This window comes from Carcharhinus amblyrhynchos, chromosome 2 (genome assembly GCF_965287045.1).
Source record: "Carcharhinus amblyrhynchos chromosome 2, sCarAmb.v2.hapA, whole genome shotgun sequence".
Lineage (NCBI taxonomy): Eukaryota > Metazoa > Chordata > Chondrichthyes > Carcharhiniformes > Carcharhinidae > Carcharhinus > Carcharhinus amblyrhynchos.
Window position 1 is genome coordinate 112,239,748 of NC_137325.1, and position 19,805 is coordinate 112,259,552.

General features: G+C 44.2%; 1 protein-coding gene across 1 annotated transcript in view; it reads left to right on the forward strand.

The window, feature by feature from the left end:
- armc3 (armadillo repeat containing 3) overlaps positions 1-19,805 on the forward strand; it is a 104,419-nt gene that overhangs the window by 24,817 nt on the left and 59,797 nt on the right. The window contains exons 4-5 of the mRNA XM_080211186.1: positions 7,620-7,745; positions 15,045-15,113. Coding sequence (XP_080067312.1) covers positions 7,620-7,745; positions 15,045-15,113 — 195 coding nt within the window. The remainder of the gene's footprint in view (positions 1-7,619; positions 7,746-15,044; positions 15,114-19,805) is intronic.

A 19,805-nucleotide genomic window follows, 5' to 3' on the forward strand; every position in this document is an offset into this window, starting at 1 on the left:
TGTTTTCCTTGGAGAAGAGAAGGGTGAGAGGAGATTTGATAGTGTTGTTCAAAAATGCGGGTCTGGACAGAGTAGTTAGGGAGAAATTGTTTTGATTGATGGAAGGATTGAGAACCAGAGGCATAGATTTAAAGTAATTATCAAAAGAAGCAATAACAACACGAAGAAAATCTTATTCAGCAGCAAGTGGTTAGGATCTGGAATGTGTTGACTGAGGATGCAGTGGAGGCAGGTTCAATCAAGGCATTCAAGAGGGAATTGGATTGTTATCTGAAAGGAGATAATGTGGGGCACAAAGAGAAAGTGGGGAGTGGCACGAAGTGAATTGCTCCTTCAGAGAGCCAATACAAACATAATCGACCGAATGGCCTTCTTCTGTGATATAATCATTCTATGACTCTCATTCTTAATATGTCAACACTGGACTGGGCCCTTGCCTACATAGTATGAACAACCATTTATTATGAATCAAGCAGAACTTATTGAGCAAATAGCTAAATATGTTACAAAAAGCAGTGAAGGTAATGTGGAAATGTCTCATCCCACGGAGTTCTAGTATTTCACGTTGCTGATAATGTCAGTGTGCTCATTCTTCTTTTGAAGTTCTCTCTAAGTGTCAAGCTTGGCTCTCATTTTCTGCTTTTATTCTTTATTTTGACCCTCATCCTTTGAGTATAATTCAAATTAACACTCACGGTTGGCTAGATTCAGGTATCACCTGATACCCCATCTCCTTAATTCTTCAGTTCCTTGGCACATATTCCCAAATAAATGTCCAGTTCATTTTGACAAAGGTTCTTGAGGTCAGATCCCTCTGTTAACAAAATCCCTTGTTGCACAAACAATGTTGCATCCTCTTATCAACAGTTCATTCTGTTCACACTGATAAGGTCAATTACTATTCACACAGATCTTAATTAAAAACAAATGTAGCACCATAACTTTTGGCAAGATATGGAAAAATATAGGCACACTATACTATGGGATGAAGGTCTTGTGATGCAGTCGTTGGCATCCCTGCCTCTGAGCCAGAAGTACCGTATTTGAGTCCCACCCCAGAACTTGATGGCAAAGGAAGCTGTGTTAATCATGCAGTCTACAGGTTGAGTTACAATCTGCAAAATACTTCCAACATGCCATTGGCAGGCAGTAAGAGCAGGAGAGACTCCAGGTCAGCCATGCTTGACGTGGAGTGCAACCCCTCAAGCTATAACAGATTAGCGACTAGTTTCAGAAGAATCCTTGTTATGAGAACAGATAAAAATCTGTCTTGTGCATCACTAGATGCAGGAAGAGAAACAACGCTGCAGGATATGGTTACTGGATTAATGATCTAATTAAAATATAAGACCCTTGTTTAATGAACTGAAAATACAGGTTACCTACTGATCCTGGCTGCAGGCCAGGAAAATCACATGCTCATTTGCACAGGCCATGAGGCGAGGACCTTGAGTGGGACAAGGTTTAGTTCTCAGTCTCAGCTGCAAAAGCTAGTTAGAGTCAGACAGAACATCTGTGTGCCTTATCACGAAAGCGGTTTTCCCATAACTTTTAATGGCAGCTTTTGCTTAAAAAACAGAACTTAACTTATAAGAATATAAGAACATAAGAAATAGGAGCGGGAGTAGGCCATCTAGCCCTTCGAGTCTGCCCCGCCATTCAATAATATCATGGCTGATCTGAAGTGGATCAGTTCCACTTTCCCGCTTTCTCCCCATAACCCTTAATTCCCTTGTCTGTCAAAAACCTATCTACCCGTGACTTAAATATATTTAGCGTGGTAGCCTCCACCACTTCAACGGGCAGAGAATTCCAGAGATTCACTACCCTTTGAGTGAAGAAGTTCCTCCTCAACTCCGATCTAAACTGCTCCCCCCTTATTTTGAGGCTGTGCCCTCTAGTCCTGCTATCCTTTCTAAGTGGGAAGAATCTCTCTACCTCTACCCTATCCTTCCCCTTCATTATTTTATACGTCTCTATAAGATCCCCCCTCATCCTTCTAAACTCCAACGAGTACAGACCCAGTCTATTTAGTCTCTCTTCATAGTCCAACCCCCTCATCTCCGGTATCAGCCTAGTGAACCTCCTCTGCACTCCCTCCAAAATATCCTTGCGCAAGTGCGGCGACCAAAACTGCACACAGTACTCCAGCTGCTGCCTCACCAGTACCCTGTACAGTTGCAGCAAGACCTCCCTGCTTTTATATTCTATCCCCCTCGCTATAAAGGCCAGCATTCCATTCGCTTTCTTGATCACCTGCTGCACCTGCAGACTGGGTTTTTGCGACTCGTGCACAAGGACCCCCAGGTCCCTCTGCACCGTAGCATGCTGCAGCTTTTCTCCCTTTAAATAGTAATCCCTCCTACTATTATTCCTGCCAAAGTGGATAACCTCACACTTGCTAACATTATACTTCATCTGCCAGGTCCTTGCCCACTCGCTCAGCCTATCCAGATCCCTCTGCAGACTTTCCACACCCTCCACGCAATTTGCTTTACCACTCATCTTCGTGTCATCAGCAAATTTCGACACCTTATACTCAGCGCCCTCCTCCAGATCATCTATACAAATGGTAAATAGCTGAGGCCCCAGCACTGATCCCTGCAGCACTCCACTAGTCACCAACCGCCAATCAGAATAGCACCCATTGATACCAACTCTCTGCTTCCTATTAGACAACCAATCCTCTATCCATGCTAACACCTCACCCCTAACTCCGTGCACCCTAACCTTCTGTAGCAACCTTTTATGAGGCACCTTATCAAACGCCTTTTGAAAATCTAGAAACACCACATCCATCGGTTCCCCTCTAACTAACTTTAGTTATCAAACTTTATAGTTATAACTAACTTTAGTTATCAAAGAAGAACCCAAAATTACTAAACTCAAAATTAATTGAATCATTAAAATCAGATGCAAGTGGAAAAGCTTATCCCTTAGCTTGGGAAGCTTAAAAAAACTGAAAAGGGCTGCAAAAAGTACTTTAGCTGCTGAAACACTGACTGGTTTAGAAACAGTGGATATGGAATTCTAGATGTCAATTATTGCAAGTGATATTCTGTATGATGGATGTAATGAAGAGAAAGAAGATAATTTGTTGATTGTATATTGTGGGCAGGTGATGGAAGTTAAATGAGAGTTCACTTGTGCCTATGTAAAGGTTCACAGACCTACTCTATGGTTGTTATGTAAGTACACTTACTTAATCAACCCCCGAACTCAGCTTCCCTCCTCATAACTGTGTAACTGACTTTCTCTAAGTTTGAGGTTCTTGTTTTGGACTCAAGTATGTCAATCTCAAACTTAATATGGAATTTAGTTGTATTATGAAGACCTTCTCCCATGAGGTGACATATTTAATTAATTATGCAATACTGCATCTAAAATATATCCATCCCTAGTTGGTTCCACATTGGATTGCTCTAGGAATTTTTCATGAAAGCATTCTACAAGCTCTCATTTTCTAGATTACTGATGACAGTTTGATTTCTCTGACATACGAAGATTAAAGTCAGCCACGTATTACATTGCCTTTATTATAAGCTTCAATTATTTCTTTTGCAGTGTTCTTTTGAACAGCAAAGCTACTGTGAGGGAGCCTTTAAATTACTCCCACTAGCATTTTCTTTATTCCGATCCACCAATACTTATTCTAATTCCTGATTTTTCTGAGCCAGAATCATTTTTTTACTATTGCCTTAAGTCATTCTTTATCATCAGGTCTATTACTGCTCCTTCTCCATGCTGTCTTTCAGAAATGTTTAAACCCCTGTCATATTCATTGGTCAATCTTAGCCACCTTGCAACCATGACTCTGTAACGATAATCATCTCAAATACATTTTTCTCTATATGTGGCACTCATTTGTCCATCTTGATACAAGTGCTTCATGCATTCAGATAAAGCAACTTTAGTTTTATTTTTTACCTTATCCTTTGCCGGGACCCTATACGCTGATGCATTATTACTGTTAACCTCTCCATCCCTTCCAGTCTCACTCCGCTGATCTTTACCCAAGTTACTACACTGCTCCATTATCTCAACATTGCTCTTCAGATTTTCACAGTAACTTCATTGCAGTGTTAATGTAAGCCTACTTGTGACATTAATAAATAAACTTTGAAAAAAAGCTTTAAAATTTTCCCTTGTTTCCTCCACCCCCATTTTAGCTTGTAACTCTTCTCACAGCTCTAGTCATAAAATTCACCTGGACCCTGAACCCTCCACATGTTTAAGTGGAGCCAGTTCCAATGTCACAGCCCCCTCTTTCCTTAGTACCTGTGCCATTTCCCCCTTCCTTTCCATTCCACTCTTTGAGCGATGCATTTAATTCTCTATCTGTTGACCATATACCAATTGAGATCACTACTTTTGAGGTTCTATGTTTTGAATTTGGATCCCAACTCCCCAAACTCTTTAAGCAGAATCAAATTCCTTGTTTTTCCTATGTCATTGGTTCCTACTTTGGACTTCAACAACTGGCTTTTTCCACTCCCCTCCCAAGTTGATCTCCAGCTGCGAGGAGATGCCCTTAACCCCAGCATTAGTCAAGCAACATGTTGAGACTAGCTTTCATACTCCTGACTATACTGCCCCCTATCACGATCACGTTCCTTTTCACTCACACAAATTGAAGAGCTTGCTCCATGATGCAATGGATAGTTTGCCTTTTTTCCTGCAGTTCTTGTTCTGATATGCACAGGTGGCCAAGGTCTGAGTCTTCTCCATCATTGCATCCTCCGTACTTGCCTGAATCATTGACCAACTCTAAAATTCTACTTTGTCTATGGAGTGTTCCTGCCTTCTGGGACAAAGTGTCCAGGTAACCCTCCCCCCCTCTCTCCCTCCCAGCATGAGTTGCAATCTCTGAGCGGAATTGCGGCACAAAACTCTTCAACATCTCCAGACACATCAACAGTCCCTGCACCGTGGAGTAGGAGATGTCCATTCCATTAAAGGAGCTGACAGAACAACACACAGGGGGTGTGACTGGAGCCTGGGATAATCTCCTGGCCGTCATTCCGGGCAGATCATCGACACCTTTGATCCCTAAATCCGTCCGCAGCGATGTGATGATGGACTTTGATTCGCTGATCGAGGCTCAGACCTCTTTAGGAACAGCAGCGGTTATTGTGATGGATAAACCATTGGATGTTATTCGCTGTGTCGCTCGCCAGATGGAGTTTTACAAGCATGAAAGTTGTGGACAGCTCAGAGCCAAACATGCTTGAGCTGCAGACACCTGATCAAAGATGCAGGTTTTAATGAGCGTTTTAAAAGCGGACTAAGGGGTAAAGAGATAGAGATTCAAGAAAAAAAATTGAGCTTAGGGCTTGAACAGCTGAAGGTGCAGGAACCTGGGATAAAGTGTTTAGAACCACAAGAGGCCAGAGTTAGAGGAGCATAGAAATCTCAGAAGTTTGTAGGTCTGGAGGATGTTGCAGAGGTAGGGAGGAGCATTTTACCATTTATAAAAATGATCTGGAGGAGGGAACTGAGTGTATGGTGTCGAAATTTGCTGATGACACCAAGATTGGTGGAACGGCAAATTGTGCGGAGGGTGTGGAGAGTCTGCAGAAGGATCTAGATAGGCTGGGCGAATGGGCCAGGAACTGGCAAATGGAATTTAATGTTGGCAAGTGCGAGGTGGTCCACTTTGGTAGGAAGAATGGTAGGAAGGACTATTACGTGGCGAAAAACTGCAGCAGGCGACGGTGCAGAGGGACCTCGGGGCCCTTGTGCATGAGTCGCAAAAACCCAGCCTGCAGGTGCAGCAGGTGGTCAGGAAGGCGAATGGGATGCTGGCCTTCATAGCGAAGGGGATTGAATATAAAAGCAGGGAGGCCTTGCTGCAACTGTACAGGGCACTGGTGATGCCACAGCTGGAATACTGTGTGCAGTTTTGGTCGCCGCACTTACGCAAGGATATTTTGGCCTTGGAGGGAGTGCAGAGGAGGTTTACTAGGCTGATACTGGAGTTGAGGGGGTTGAGCTATGAGGAGAGGCTGAATAAACTAGGCTTGTACTCGTTAGAGTTTAGAAGAATGAGGGGAGTTCTCATTGAGACATATAAGATGATGAATGGGATGGATAGGATAGAGGTGGAGAGGCTCTTCCCACTCAGAAAGGACAGTAGGACTAGAGGGCACAGCCTCAAGATAAAGGGGGGGCGGTTTAGAACGGAGTTGAGGAGGAACTTCTTTACTCAAAGGGTGGTGAATCTCTGGAATTCTCTGCCCGTTGAGGTGGTGGAGGTTGCCTCACTAAATATATTTAAGACGCGGGTTGATAGGTTTTTGATAGGCAAGGGGATTAAGGGTTATGGTGAGAGGGCGGGAATGTGGAACTGAGACACAACAGATCAGCCATGATCTTATTGAATGGCGGGGCAGGCTCGAAGGGCTAGAAGGCCTACTCCTGCTCCTATTTCTTATGTTCTTAAGAGCAAAGCCATGGAGGCATTTCAAAACAATGATGAGAATTTTGAAATTGAGTTGCTCTATGACAATGCAAGTCAGGCAAGTGTAGGGGTGATGGATAGAAAGGACCTGATGCAATTTAGTATATGACAGCAGAAATTTGGATGACCTGCTGGCTGGAAGACAAACTCAGAAAGCATTGGAATTGTTGAATCTAGAGACAGTCAAGGCATTGATGAGGGTTTTGACAGCAGGTAACTTGAAACAGAACAGAGATGCCCATTCTTCAACTGTGATCCTAAACAGTGTGTCCTGGCAAGTTATTTTATAATGGAGATATTTCCACAAACTATGCCAGTAGGTAGAAACAATATAGTTGATTTTCCTACTCCTTTCTGACTATATTGAATTCATGAGGTGCATTGCACGTGAAAAGTCCACCCATTGTTGAGGTATTATGCTTTAGGCCATTTCTTGCCATGCTCCGAGGAAACTGTACTGTTGGTGAAACGAGTGAAAGTGTAAATTTGAGGGTTTAGCAACCCAGCCTTAAAACCTGGGATATCGTACTAAAAGGAACAGAAACTTTCCAGATGTTAATGACCCTTTCAGATTTTTTGGACTATTTCAGATTCTCCATTGTGTTGCTATCTCAGCATGAGTCACCCTGCAGTACCCCTGTGTTTGAGTGACCTATTTCATGGAGGAAGGTGTGTGAGGAAACTCCTTGCCTTCCTAACAGCACTGAGAGTGCATCTACACCAGATGGACTGCAGCCATTCAAGATGAATGGCTCACCATCAAGTTCTCAAGTGAAATTATAGATGGGCAGTAAATGCTGGCCTTGCCAGAGTTGCCCACATCCTTTGAAATACTGTTTAAAATGATTGGAGTCTTTCGATACAGACCAAGTATAGCCATTTGAAAAAGCCATGGAAATTCTGGGACAGCACAGCTTGCGTGACCTGATGTTTTGGCCCCTTTTAGTTTCTGGAAACTGGCTTCAGGCGCAGCAATGAGGAAAATTGGCCTGCATAACATCATATATTAAAGTACAGAACTTTAAAAAGACAGAAAATGTTTGAATCCTGCCAACTCACTTCACTCATGGCTGTTTAAATAATAATGTATTTATTAATATTTAACAAGAATTTTAAGTTTGCCGCAATAGATAATGATGGTGGTTTGTCTTTGTTATAGGGGATGAAAACAAAATTAGTCTCCTGGCACTTGGAGCTATTCCAAGATTGGCGAAATTAATTCCCCATGAGGACAAACAAATCCATATGTATGCTACCATGGCCTTTGGAGTAATGGCAACCAACAGTAAGTATGTATAACAGAATTTAATGCTTTTCAAAAGGAACAGGAAAAGCAAGGTAAAGAACCAAAACCCAAGGTGCAGGACATGATGAAAACCGAAAAGAATAAAGAGAACACAAAATAAATGACTTATAATAATGAGGTGATTCCAAACTTGGCTTCAAAATCCCAAATATTGGCTGAGAAAAGAAAGACTGATAGATTTAAGCAGTTCTACAGTTTTCAATGCAGAGAAAGACTGATGAATCTTAAAGTTTAAAGTTAAAGTTTTTTTATTAGTCACAAGTAAGGCTTACATTACTATTGCAACGAAGGTACTGTGAAATTCCCCTAGTCGTCACAGTCTGGTGCCTGTTCGGATCAGTGCACCTAACCAGCATATCTTTCACACTGTGGGAGGAAAACGAGCACCTGAAGGAAACCCATGCAGACATGGAGAGAACATGCAAACTCCATGCAATCTGGGAATTGAACCCAGGTTCCTAGCACTGTGAGGCAGCAGTGTGAACCAATGTGCAAACATGCAACCCATATTCTGTCATAGTTATTATTATTGTTGATAGAATGCATAGTTGGAATTTTACAAAAAAGGAAATTTGGTAGGAGCATTGAACATAGTAGCAGTTAAGAGAGGTGGGAAAAGTAGTGAGATAGAGAAAACAAGCTGTGATTGGGAGATTGTTTATAGGAACAGAGAAAATAGGAGCATGAGCAGGACATTCAGCCCACCTAACCTGTTCTGCTGCCGCTCAGTGATCATGCTGATTCTCTATTCCAACTTCATATTCCCACTCTCTCCCCATTGGACAACAGGCTTTTTGTCTGGAACAATTTATATCGTGAAGAAATTTCAACTTAACGAGGGTTAAGTTTTATTGAAAGGAAACATTTGCTTCAATATCATGATTATGAGCGGAACAAATAATTTGTAGTACACTCACTGCGTGGAATAGAACAAGTGTTTCATGAAAGTCCCATTTTTTCATTTGCTTTTGAAAAGGATTCAACAATGACCTGGAGCTCAGTTTCTAAGTGAACCGGCACACAAGCTTCATCTGCTTGCTGAAGTTTAAGTAATTTTGGTTTTGGTTTGAAGGCAGCATAGTTGTACAGTTTCCTTGTTGGTTCTGTAAATTATCTTCACGCGTTTTGGGTAATTTACCAAAGGCGAAGTGTAAGAACGTAAGAACATAAGAAATAGGAGCAGGAGTAGGCCATAAGGCTAAGAATGACAAGATCATGCAGTTGAATGCATGGTTGAGGGACTGGTGTAGGGTAGAGGGGTTTACTTATGTGGATCACTGGGAGGTGTTTAGGAGAGAAAGGCAATTGTGCAGGAGGGGTGGGGAGGATTTGAACGGGAGGGGGACTAGTGTCTTAGCAGGGAGGTTAGCTGGGGTGTTCAGGAATGATTTAAACTAATAGGGAGGGGGGGTGGGGAGGTGGCTGGGAGAGAGACGGGTGAAAGGAAAATTATAAGGGAGAAGGTGGTTCCGAGGGACGCTTGTGGGTTGAACTGTGTCTGTTTCAATGCTAGGAGTGTGGCAGGGAAAACGGATGAGCTTAGGGCCTTGATGTTTGTGAGGCAGTTGGATGTGGTGGCTGTAACGGAGACGTGGTTACGGGAAGGGCAGGACTGGCAGCTGAATGTTCCTGGGTACAGGTGTTTTAGGTGTGACAGAGGAGGGTTGAAGAGAGGTGGAGGGGTGGCACTGTTAGTCAAGGAAAACATCACAGTAGTGCAGAGGGAGGGCGATATGGAAGAGATAGGGATTGAGTCGCTGTGGGTGGAGTTGAGGAATAGAAAGGGAGAGATCACATTGCTAGGGGTGTACTATAGGCCACCCAACAGCCCAAAGTCAGTGGAGGAAGGCATTTGCAGGGGCATTTTGGATGGGTGCAGGAAGAATAGAGTGGTTGTAGTGGGTGATTTTAATTTTCCCTGAGTGAATTGGAGGGGGCCTAGAGCTGGGGGTACGGAGGGAGAGGAGTTTGTGAAATGTGTTATGGAAGGGTCGCTAGAACAGTATGTAACTAGCCCGACTAGGGGAGGGGCTATACTGGATTTAGTGTTGGGAAACGAGCTGGGGCAGGTGGGTGAGGTAGAGGTAGGCGAACATGTGGCGAACAGTGACCACAAGTCCGTCTACTTTAGGATAAAAATGGAAAGGGACGAGTGCCGTCCGAACGGGAGTGTGCTGAACTGGGGAAAGGCGAGCTATGGCAGGATTAGGAGGGAGCTGCGGCAAACTGACTGGGAGGGACTGTTAGCTGGCAAGTCCACGGTTGGCAAGTGGGAGGCTTTTAGGGACAAAATGAAATGGTTGCAGGGGAGGTATGTTCCGGTTAAGCGAAAGGATGGGAAAGGTAGGATTAGAGAGCCGTGGATTACGGGGGATATTGAAGACTTGGTCAGGAAGAAGAGGGAGGCGTATGTTAGGTCAAAACAAATGGGTACGGAGTGTGCGCTGGAGGAATATAGAGAGTGTAGGAGGGAGCTAAAAAGGGGAATTAGAAGGGCGAAGAGAGGGCATGAGATGGCTTTGGCTGGTAGGATTAAGGAAAATCCTAAGGCATTTTATTCCTATATTAGAGGCAAGAGAGTAGTTAGAGGGAAAATTGGTCCTCTTAGGGACAAGAGTGGAGAGTTGTGTATTGAGTCGGAGGGAATGGGGGAGCTCCTGAATGAATACTTTGCGTCGGTATTCACGAAGGAGAGGGGTTCGGAATCGTGCGGTCTCTTGGAGGGAGCGGAGGTTCAGTTGCAGGATATAGTTATTACGAGAGAGGAAGTGCTAGGGCTTTTAGGTAGCGTAAGGACGGATAAAGCTCCGGGGCCTGATGGTATTTATCCCAGGCTGCTTAGGGAGGCGAAAGATGAAATTGCTGGGCCTCTGGCGCAAATCTTTGTCTCTTCTTTGGACACAGGTGAGGTCCCAGAAGACTGGAGGGTAGCAAATGTGGTCCCGTTGTTCAAAAAAGGTAGTAGGGATAACCCTGGGAATTATAGGCCGGTGAGTTTGACGTTGGTGGTAGGGAAGTTAATGGAAAAAATACTTAGGGGTAGGATGTATGAGCATTTGGAGCGTTGCAATCTGATTAGGGATACGCAACATGGCTTTGTTAGAGGGAGGTCTTGCCTTACGAATCTGGTGGAATTCTTTGAGGAGGTGACAAAAACGGTTGACGATGGGAGAGCCGTTGATGTCATCTATATGGATTTCAGTAAGGCGTTTGACAAAGTCCCTCACGGTAGGCTGGTAGAAAAGGTTAAGGCGCATGGGATACGAGGCCAGGTAGCTAGGTGGATTGAGAACTGGCTGGGAAATAGGAGACAGAGGGTAGTTGTGCAGGGTACCTTGTCGGGCTGGAGGCCAGTGACCAGTGGTGTGCCTCAGGGCTCAGTACTGGGACCTCTCCTCTTTGTAGTCTACATAAATGACTTGGAAGAGGGCGTAGGTGGTGTGATCAGCAAGTTTGCTGATGACACCAAGATGGCAGGGTTGGCGGGTACGGAACTGGATTGTCAGGTGATACAACAGGATATAGATAGGTTGGTGCAGTGGGCAGATAGGTGGCAGATGGCATTTAATCCTGACAAATGCGAGGTGATGCATTTTGGATGGAATAATGCAGAGAGGAGCTATGTGATAAAAGGTAGGCCGATTAGGAGTATAGACGTACAGAGGGACCTGGGAGTGCAGGTTCACAAATCCATGAAGGTTGCGTCACAAGTGGAGAACATTGTTAGGAAGGCTTATGGGATGTTAGCCTTTATAGGAAGGGGCTTAGAGTATAAAAGCTGCCGTCTAATGCTTCAGTTATACAGAACGTTGGTTAGACCGCATTTGGAGTACTGCGTCCAGTTCTGGTCACCTTACTACCAGAAGGACGTGGAGTCTCTGGAAAGGGTGCAGAGGAGGTTTACCAGGATGTTGCCTGGCATGGGGGGACTGGATTACGAGGAGAGATTGAAGAGACTGGGGCTATTCTCCTTGGAAAGACGGAGATTGAGAGGGGACATGATAGAGGTATATAAGATACTGAAGGGAATAGATAGAGTTAATAGTGAGAGACTGCTCCCTAGACTGGGTACGAACACGAGAGGTCATCACTTAAGGGTGAGGGGGGGAGGTATAATTTGGAGGTAAGAAGAAGGTTCTTTACGCAGAGAGTTGTGGGGGTCTGGAATGCGCTACCGAGTAGGGTGGTGGAGGCAGGAACGTTGGACTTGTTTAAGATGCAGTTAGATAGGCACATGAGTGAAACGAGAATGGAGGGATATGGTAGGGGCTATTAAATAGGGTTAAACCTCGGGAGACACCGGAAGGGCAGGCTGTATGATTAATATTTTTTGTCTTTATTCCACAGGTGGAGGTCCACCTCGTGTCAAGCGAGGGGCATGCACACGGTGGGTCGTGCGTGGGCTGCTCTTGGAAGTCCAGGAGTGGCCTAGTACTTCATGTCGGTGTGTGTGCTTGATCCTGGACCGATAGACGGGCGCCGCAACAGCTCAGTGACTAGCACTGCTAGCTGTGCAGATACATGGATTTGGGCCTGTGTCTGTGGGAGTTTGCGCATTCTCCCTGTGGTTGCGTGGGTTTCCTCCGGGCGCTCCGGTTTCCTCCCACACCCCAAAGATGTGCTCTTAGGCTAATCGGTTTCTACCAAATTGACACTATTTCTTCCCTGAATCTGACTGAGTAGGGTCCCATTCGTAGACATGCAGGGTAGAATAGGTGCAGGGTGATGCGGCGGCGCGGGCTCGTTGGGCCGAAGGGCCTGTTTCCCGTGCTGGGTTGTTCTTTGTTCTTTGTATCTGGCCCTTCGAGCCTGCCCCGCCATTCAATAAGATCATGGCTGATCTGTCGTGGCTCAGTTCTGATGTGGGTTCAGTTCCACATTCCCGCCCTCTCCCCATAACCCTTAATCCCCTCGCTTATCAAAAACCCATCAACCCGCGTCTTAAAAATATTTAGCGAGGCAGCCTCCACCACCTCAACGGGCAGAGAATTCCAGAGATTCACCACCCTTTGAGTGAAGAAGTTCCTCCTCAACTCCGTTCTAAACTGCCCCCCCTTTATCTTGAGGCTGTGCCCCCTAGTCCTACTGTCCTTTCTGAGCGGGAAGAGCCTCTCCACCTCTATCCTATCCATCCCATTCATCATCTTATACGTCTCAATGAGATCTCCCCTCATTCTTCTAAACTCTAACGAGTACAAGCCTAGTTTATTCAGCCTCTCCTCATAGCTCAACCCCCTCAACTCCGGCATCAGCCTAGTAAACCTCCTCTGCACTCCCTCCAAGGCCAAAATATCCCTGCGTAAGTACGGCGACCAAAACTGCACACAGTACTCCAGCTGCGGTCTCACCAATGCCCTATACAGCCGCAGCAAGACCTCCCTGCTTTTATATTCAATCCCCCTCGCGATGAAGGCCAGCATCCCATTCGCCTTCCAGACCACCTGCTGTACCTGCAAGCTGGGTTTTTGCGACTCATGCACAAGGACCCCGAGGTCCCTCTGCACTGTTGCCTGCTGCAGTTTTTCTCCACGTAAGTAATAATCCTTCCTACCGTTATTCCTACCAAAGTGGACCACCTCGCACTTGCCAACATTAAATTCCATTTGCCAGTTCCTGGCCCATTCACCCAGCCTATCTAGATCCTTCTGCAGACTCTCCACACCCTCCGTGCAATTTGCCGTTCCACCAATCTTGGTGTCATCAGCAAATTTCGACACCATACACTCAGTTCCCTCCTCCAGATCATCTATATAAATGGTAAATAGCTGAGGCCCCAGCACCGACCCCTGGGGCACTCCACTAGTCACCAACCGCCAATCCGAATAGCACCCATTGACCCCCACTCACTGCCTCCTATTTGACAACCAGTCCTCTATCCACGCTAACACCCTACCCCCAACTCCATGTCCCCTGACCTTCTGCAATAACCTCTTGTGAGGTACCTTGTCAAACGCCTTCTGAAAATCAAGAAAGACCACATCCTCCAGCTCTCCTCTATCCACCGCCGTAGACACATCCTCATAGGACTCCAGTAAATTTGTCAGACACGACTTCCCCTTAACGAAACCGTGCTGCGTCTGCTCTGTCAAGCAATTCCACTCAAGATGCCTCGTTATTTCCTCCTTGATGACGGATTCTAACATTTTACCTACAACAGACGTTAAACTAACCGGCCTATAATTCCCCGCCTTTTGCCTGGCACCCTTCTTAAACAACGGCGTAACATTAGCCGTTTTCCAATCTTCCGGCACTTCCCCGGAATCCAGCGACGTCTGGAAAATAACCACCAAGGCAGCGAGTAAGATAGAGAAGACTGTTGGTGAGATGACAGCCTTATTTGATCCCAGTCTTCACTGATCTGTGGAGGTACTGTTGGTAATGATCACAGTTTGCATGTTATCTTGGAGTAAATGGAGGAAGGTGACAAATTTATGAGTGTAGTCAAATTTGAGCAGAATATTCCAAAAAGCTTTCCGATAATTAAAATTAACAGCCCTATTCCATATGTTGGGAACCTTCTCTTAATGAAGGCAGACATAGATGATTAATTTCATCATTGCTTCCAACCTGCCAGCTCAGCCTTAAGCCAACTGGAGAAGAGTACTTGTAGACCAGGGTCTCAAACCCAAGATCATGCTTTATTGGACAGCCTGAGTGAGATGCTCTTTTAGAGAGTTGATGCAGACATGATGGGCCAAATGGCCTCCTTCTGCACTGTCGGGATTCCCTGGTTCTATTCTATAGTTCTCGAGCAATAAGGGATGGGCAATAAATGCTGGCTCACCCATCCAAATCTCATGAATGAATTAAAAAAAAACTGAATAATAATTACAACATTTGCTTGACTTTCAATGGAACTGATGGGTTACAGCTGTGTTCTTACTTTGGTGTCAAAGGGTAGGTTCACGAAGCTTGGAAATCCATGGAAATGTTGTTAAATTCAATATTACATTGAACTAATGCTTTAGTGGAAAGATTAAGACATTCAAATCCCTATGTGCATTGCATGCAACTTGCTGAATGTGCCTGAGATACTTTTTTAAATCGGGTAGTCAGCATACTGGAGCAAGTTTCCATCTTTGACCCCTTGACAAAGCATCCAAACATATGCTTTGTTCCATGTTAAAATTCTATCCTTTTTCTCTTTTGGGGCAATGGTTTGTGACACCTCTGGATGAAATGGCCTTTGGTTGCAATGGCTGAGCTTTGGTAAGATGAATAAAGATACTTAAAGCTGTTGATTCATTTTCTACATGCTGGTGTTTTTATTTATTACAGGTGAAGTTCGAAAATCAATGAGGCAGTTGAATTTTCTACCATCCATTATCGCATGTCTAGCACCAGATGGTAATTCTAAACCTCATTGCTGTTACTAAGAATCTGCAAATATCTGTAATTCTGCAAAGAATCTGTAATTCTGAGAATAAATTTCAGAGAGAGGAAGAATATGGTTCTATCCAGATAACTGCTTATGTTAAATAATCTATTGCTGTACCAACAAAACCTTTTGACATCACCTACAAAATTATTGTCTAGATTGCTTTGTTGCTAATTAGTACTTTTCAAATACAAAATTCATTTAAAATAGCTTTAAATAATTTATTGACAAAGTTTCACCATTGTCATCCCCTGAAATCATGTTTGCTATTATGGAGCATTTGGTACTGTGTGGAAAGGCAGAAGAAAGTTCAGCATGTCTGTCCGTGCGCTTTTTATCTCAGCCAGTTCATAAGCCCTTTATTCCCAGATTTGGAATCTAGTGAACAGCAGTAGACATGATGAGCACCTACTTGACATAATCTCAACTCCAGCATTTAAAGGGCCAGTGTGAAGACGGATCTTGAGGAATTGAAGTTGGAAATAACAAAGTGAAAGTTTAAGAATGGATTCCATATCGGCAAAGACTGTACTGCAGTTTAGTGACACCTCACTTGATGGATTGTTATGGTTAGTTTAAGAGTTAGAAGATGGCACTCTGCCCCAGCAATGGGAGTAAGAAACCAACAGCTGATACCCAGAAGGTGTAGCTGGAGGTGCCCTGCAAGGCAATAGCAAGGAATGTTATGTGATGCTCATTGATTTGTTGAGGGTCAGAGTTTCACTCTGCTCGGCTGGAATTGCAGATAAACACACACTTACTAGATCATAAATGAGTATTTATTAATAACGGACTTAAAGATGCCATCTGATGAGGTGAATCCCAGTTTAGGATCCATCTTGCACGATGGTTATTCTTGCAGATTCCACTCACCTCCCTGATAAGATGTTATCTTATGTAGCTTATATTGCCTTCCTTCTCGAATGTTCCAAGCACTCTGTGTCTCGTGACACCTCTGGTTGCTGCAGAGTTTCTGGTCAACAAGTCTCTGCATTTTCTAGTTATTCTGATTCTTGCCATTCCTCTTCTGTCACGCAAGTTCTTTTAATGTGTGACATCCTCTTCAGTTGCTTACTGATCAAGGAGATGTTTACTCCATTGTTCCTCCTTCAGTCCTTTGTTTAGGAACATTTACAGCATTTCAATGTTAAATAGGTCCTTATCACAAGATAATTGTTTGGCAGGCCAGCTGGTAAAGCTGTAATCATTTTTCCCCACAGCACTTATGCTGGTATAAGGTTGACTTCTTTTCCCATCATGCTTTAAGATTTTAGCAGTTAGCCATATGGCTATAGATTCAATGCAGGAAATGCTTTATGGAAGTAACCAGGTCAGGGAAGTTAAGTATGTAGCACATTTACTTGTATGTTGCTGTATGCATCACCCATCCTCAATCTGCCTTCTCAAACCTATTCTATCACATGACTTAGGCTTGTACTCGTTGGAGTTTAGAAGAATGAGGGGAGATCTCATTGAGATGTATAAGATGATGAATGGGATGGATAGGATAGAGGTGGAGAGGCTCTTCCCGCTCAGAAAGGACAGTAGGACTAGGGGGCACAGCCTCAAGATAAAGGGGGGGCGGTTTAGAACGGAGTTGAGGAAGAACTTCTTCACTCAAAGGGTGGTGAATCTCTGGAATTCTCTGCCCGTTGAAGTGGTGGAGGCCACCTCACTAAATATTTTTAAGACGTGGGTTGATGGGTTTTTGATAAGAGAGGGGATTAAGGGTTATGGGGAGAGGGCGGGAAAGTGGAACTGAGCCACGACAGATCAGCCATGATCTTATTGAATGGCGGGGCAGGCTCGAAGGGCCAGATGGCCTACTCCTGCTCCTATTTCTTATGTTCTTATGTTCTTATGTTCATACCCACCTACCTTGCAAGTATGCCAACTCTTCTTTTTCTATGCACTTTCTCACATCTCCACCTGTTCACCCACTACTGCCATTCATCTTGAAACTTATGGCTGACAATAGCAGAGAAAGAGTTGTTGGAGATCACTAAAGTTACAGTGTCCTTGACTTTGGAGATAAGTTGTACCTACTTCAAACATTGTTGATGACAGTTATCATCTGCTGCTGATTTTTTTTTCTTTGTTCAGTACAGCATCTGCATCTAACTGAACAAAGTTTGGAGAGGGTTGCAGCCTCCAGTGCAGACTCATCACCATAACTTGTCCTTGTGACCCATTGTTGACTTTGAAGATGAGCACCTCCCAGCTACCTGGTGATACAATTAGATAACAGCAATCCCTATGTCATACAGCTGCCAGTCATATTGACTTGATTTCAACAAATGTGATTATCTTAACGGTAAACTGCAACATGGATTGCCTTGTCAATGCTAATTCATGTCCTTTATCTCCGACAGTGCCTTTGCGCATACAGCAGCAGTAGCTGCAATCCGCAAATGACAATTCCTCAGAGCACCTGAACCTTGAGGTTTGCATCATGCATAACAAGTATTAGCTCAGATGTTCACACTTTGGTAGGATCAGTTAGACAGAGTTTTATCTGGTCACAAGAACAGGTTATGGTGATGAGTCTGGATTGGAGGCTGCAACCCTCTCCCAGCTTTGTTCAGTTAGATGCAGATGCTGTACCTAACAAAGAAAAAAAAATCAGCAGTAGATAACATCTATCATCAACAATGTTTGAAGTAGGTATTCTTTATCTCCAAACAGCCATCATCCAATCTGCTTATTGCTCCAAAGATATTGGGGAGCTTTAACTGCTACAAGGTGGCAGCATCATGGCAGCTTCCCCTCGAATTTTGTGTACACTTGTATAATTATTGTTTTGTGATTGCACACCCTAACTGCATATTTATAGAATGGAGGTGATTGACAAATAGTCTAGTTTATTTGATGTGCCCAGCTGCTGCTTTGGGAAATCAGCCAGAGATGCAAATCCTACTGCCTGCTCATTCTGACTGGCATCTTTGCAAGAAAAGTCCACAGAATTACTGACTTCGCTGTGTACATTTATGGTCAGCAGATTAGGAATTCTTGGAGATGTTGGTGCAAGAGCCAAGGAAGGATCTGAAAGCTAAAAAAAAGTACGTTGCAGTGACCTTGGCAGCCATTAGTAGTGCATGGTCATGCAGTCCAGCAGATAGCATGTCTTCCTCTCGGAGGTTGCAGCTATCACCACCTGATATGACAACCTGAACACACTGAAACACTGATGTTTGGACATGTGAAGGAAGCTCAGTCTTTGGGATCAATGGATGCTTTTCTGGTTGGCGGTTGGTGACTAGTGGAGTGTCACAGGGATTGGTGCTGGGGCCTCAACTGTTTACCATATACATAGACGATCTGGAGGAGGGGGATGAGTGTAGGATAACAAAATTTGCTGATGACACGAAGATGAGTGGAAAAGCGAATTGCATGGAGGGCGTGGAAAGTCTGCAGAGAGATCTGGACAGGCTAAGTGAGTGGGCGAGGACCTGGCAGATGGAGTATAACGTTAGCAAATGTGAGGTTATCCACTTTGGTCGAAATAATAGTAGGAGAGATTATTATTTAAATGGTGAAAAGCTATAGCATGCTACTGTGCAGAGGGACCTGGGGGTCCTTGTGCACGAATTGCAAAAACTCAGTCTGCAGGTGCAGCAGGTGATCAAGAAGGTGAATGGAATGTTGTCCTTTATCGCGAGGGAGATAGAATATAAAAGCAGGGAGGTCTTGCTGCAACTGTACAAGGCACTGGTGAGGCTGCAACTGGAGTACTGTATGCAGTTTTGGTCCCCTTATTTGCGAAAGGATATATTGGCCTTGGAGGGAGTACAGAGAAGGTTCACCATGCTGATAGCGGAGATGAGGGCATTAGCTTATGAGGAGAGATTAAATATACTGGGCCTGTACTTGTTGGAGTTTAGAAGGCTGAGGGGGGATCTTATAGAGACTTACAAGATAATGAAGGGGCTAGATAGGATAGAGGTAGAGAGATTCTTTTCACTTAGAAAGGAAAACAGAACTAGAGGGCACAGCCTCAAAATAAGAGGGGGGGCAGTTTAGAATGGAGTTGAGGAGGAACTTCTTCACTCAAAGGGTGGTGAATCTCTGGAATTCTCTGCCCATTGAAGTGGTGGAGGCTACCTCATTGAATATATTTAAGTCACGGGTAGATAGATTTCTGATAGACAAGGGAATTAAGGGTTATGGGGAGAAAGCGGGAAAGTGGAACTGATCCACTTCAGATCAGCCATGATCTTATTGAATGGCGGGGCAGGCTCAAAGGGCTAAATGGCCGACTCCTGCTCCTTTTTTTTATGTTCTTATGTTCTTTAATATATACGAGAAAGGTAAACTCTCAGCAAAAATGCTATAAACAAACCCTTTCTCACCAGCAGGTAAATAAGCAGCTGTGAGTATGAGTATTTATCACAGTAATTCCATGAATTTGATTCAAAGCCCTCAGTTGCTAATATGTTTTCTGAACTTTTGCTTTGACCAGCAAGGTTCAGGAAACATTTGTGTGTGGTGTTAAATTTGAAAGTGAATTGAAATATCAATCTAATAGAGCAATTAACATATAGAAAATAGGAGCAGGGAAAGTCCATACGGCTTGTTAATAGACAATGTGTCTCTCCTGTGGGGTTGCTTGTAAATAGTCAGATGGGCCCAAGTTGAAGTTGGTGAGTTGGAGTCGGTTTCCA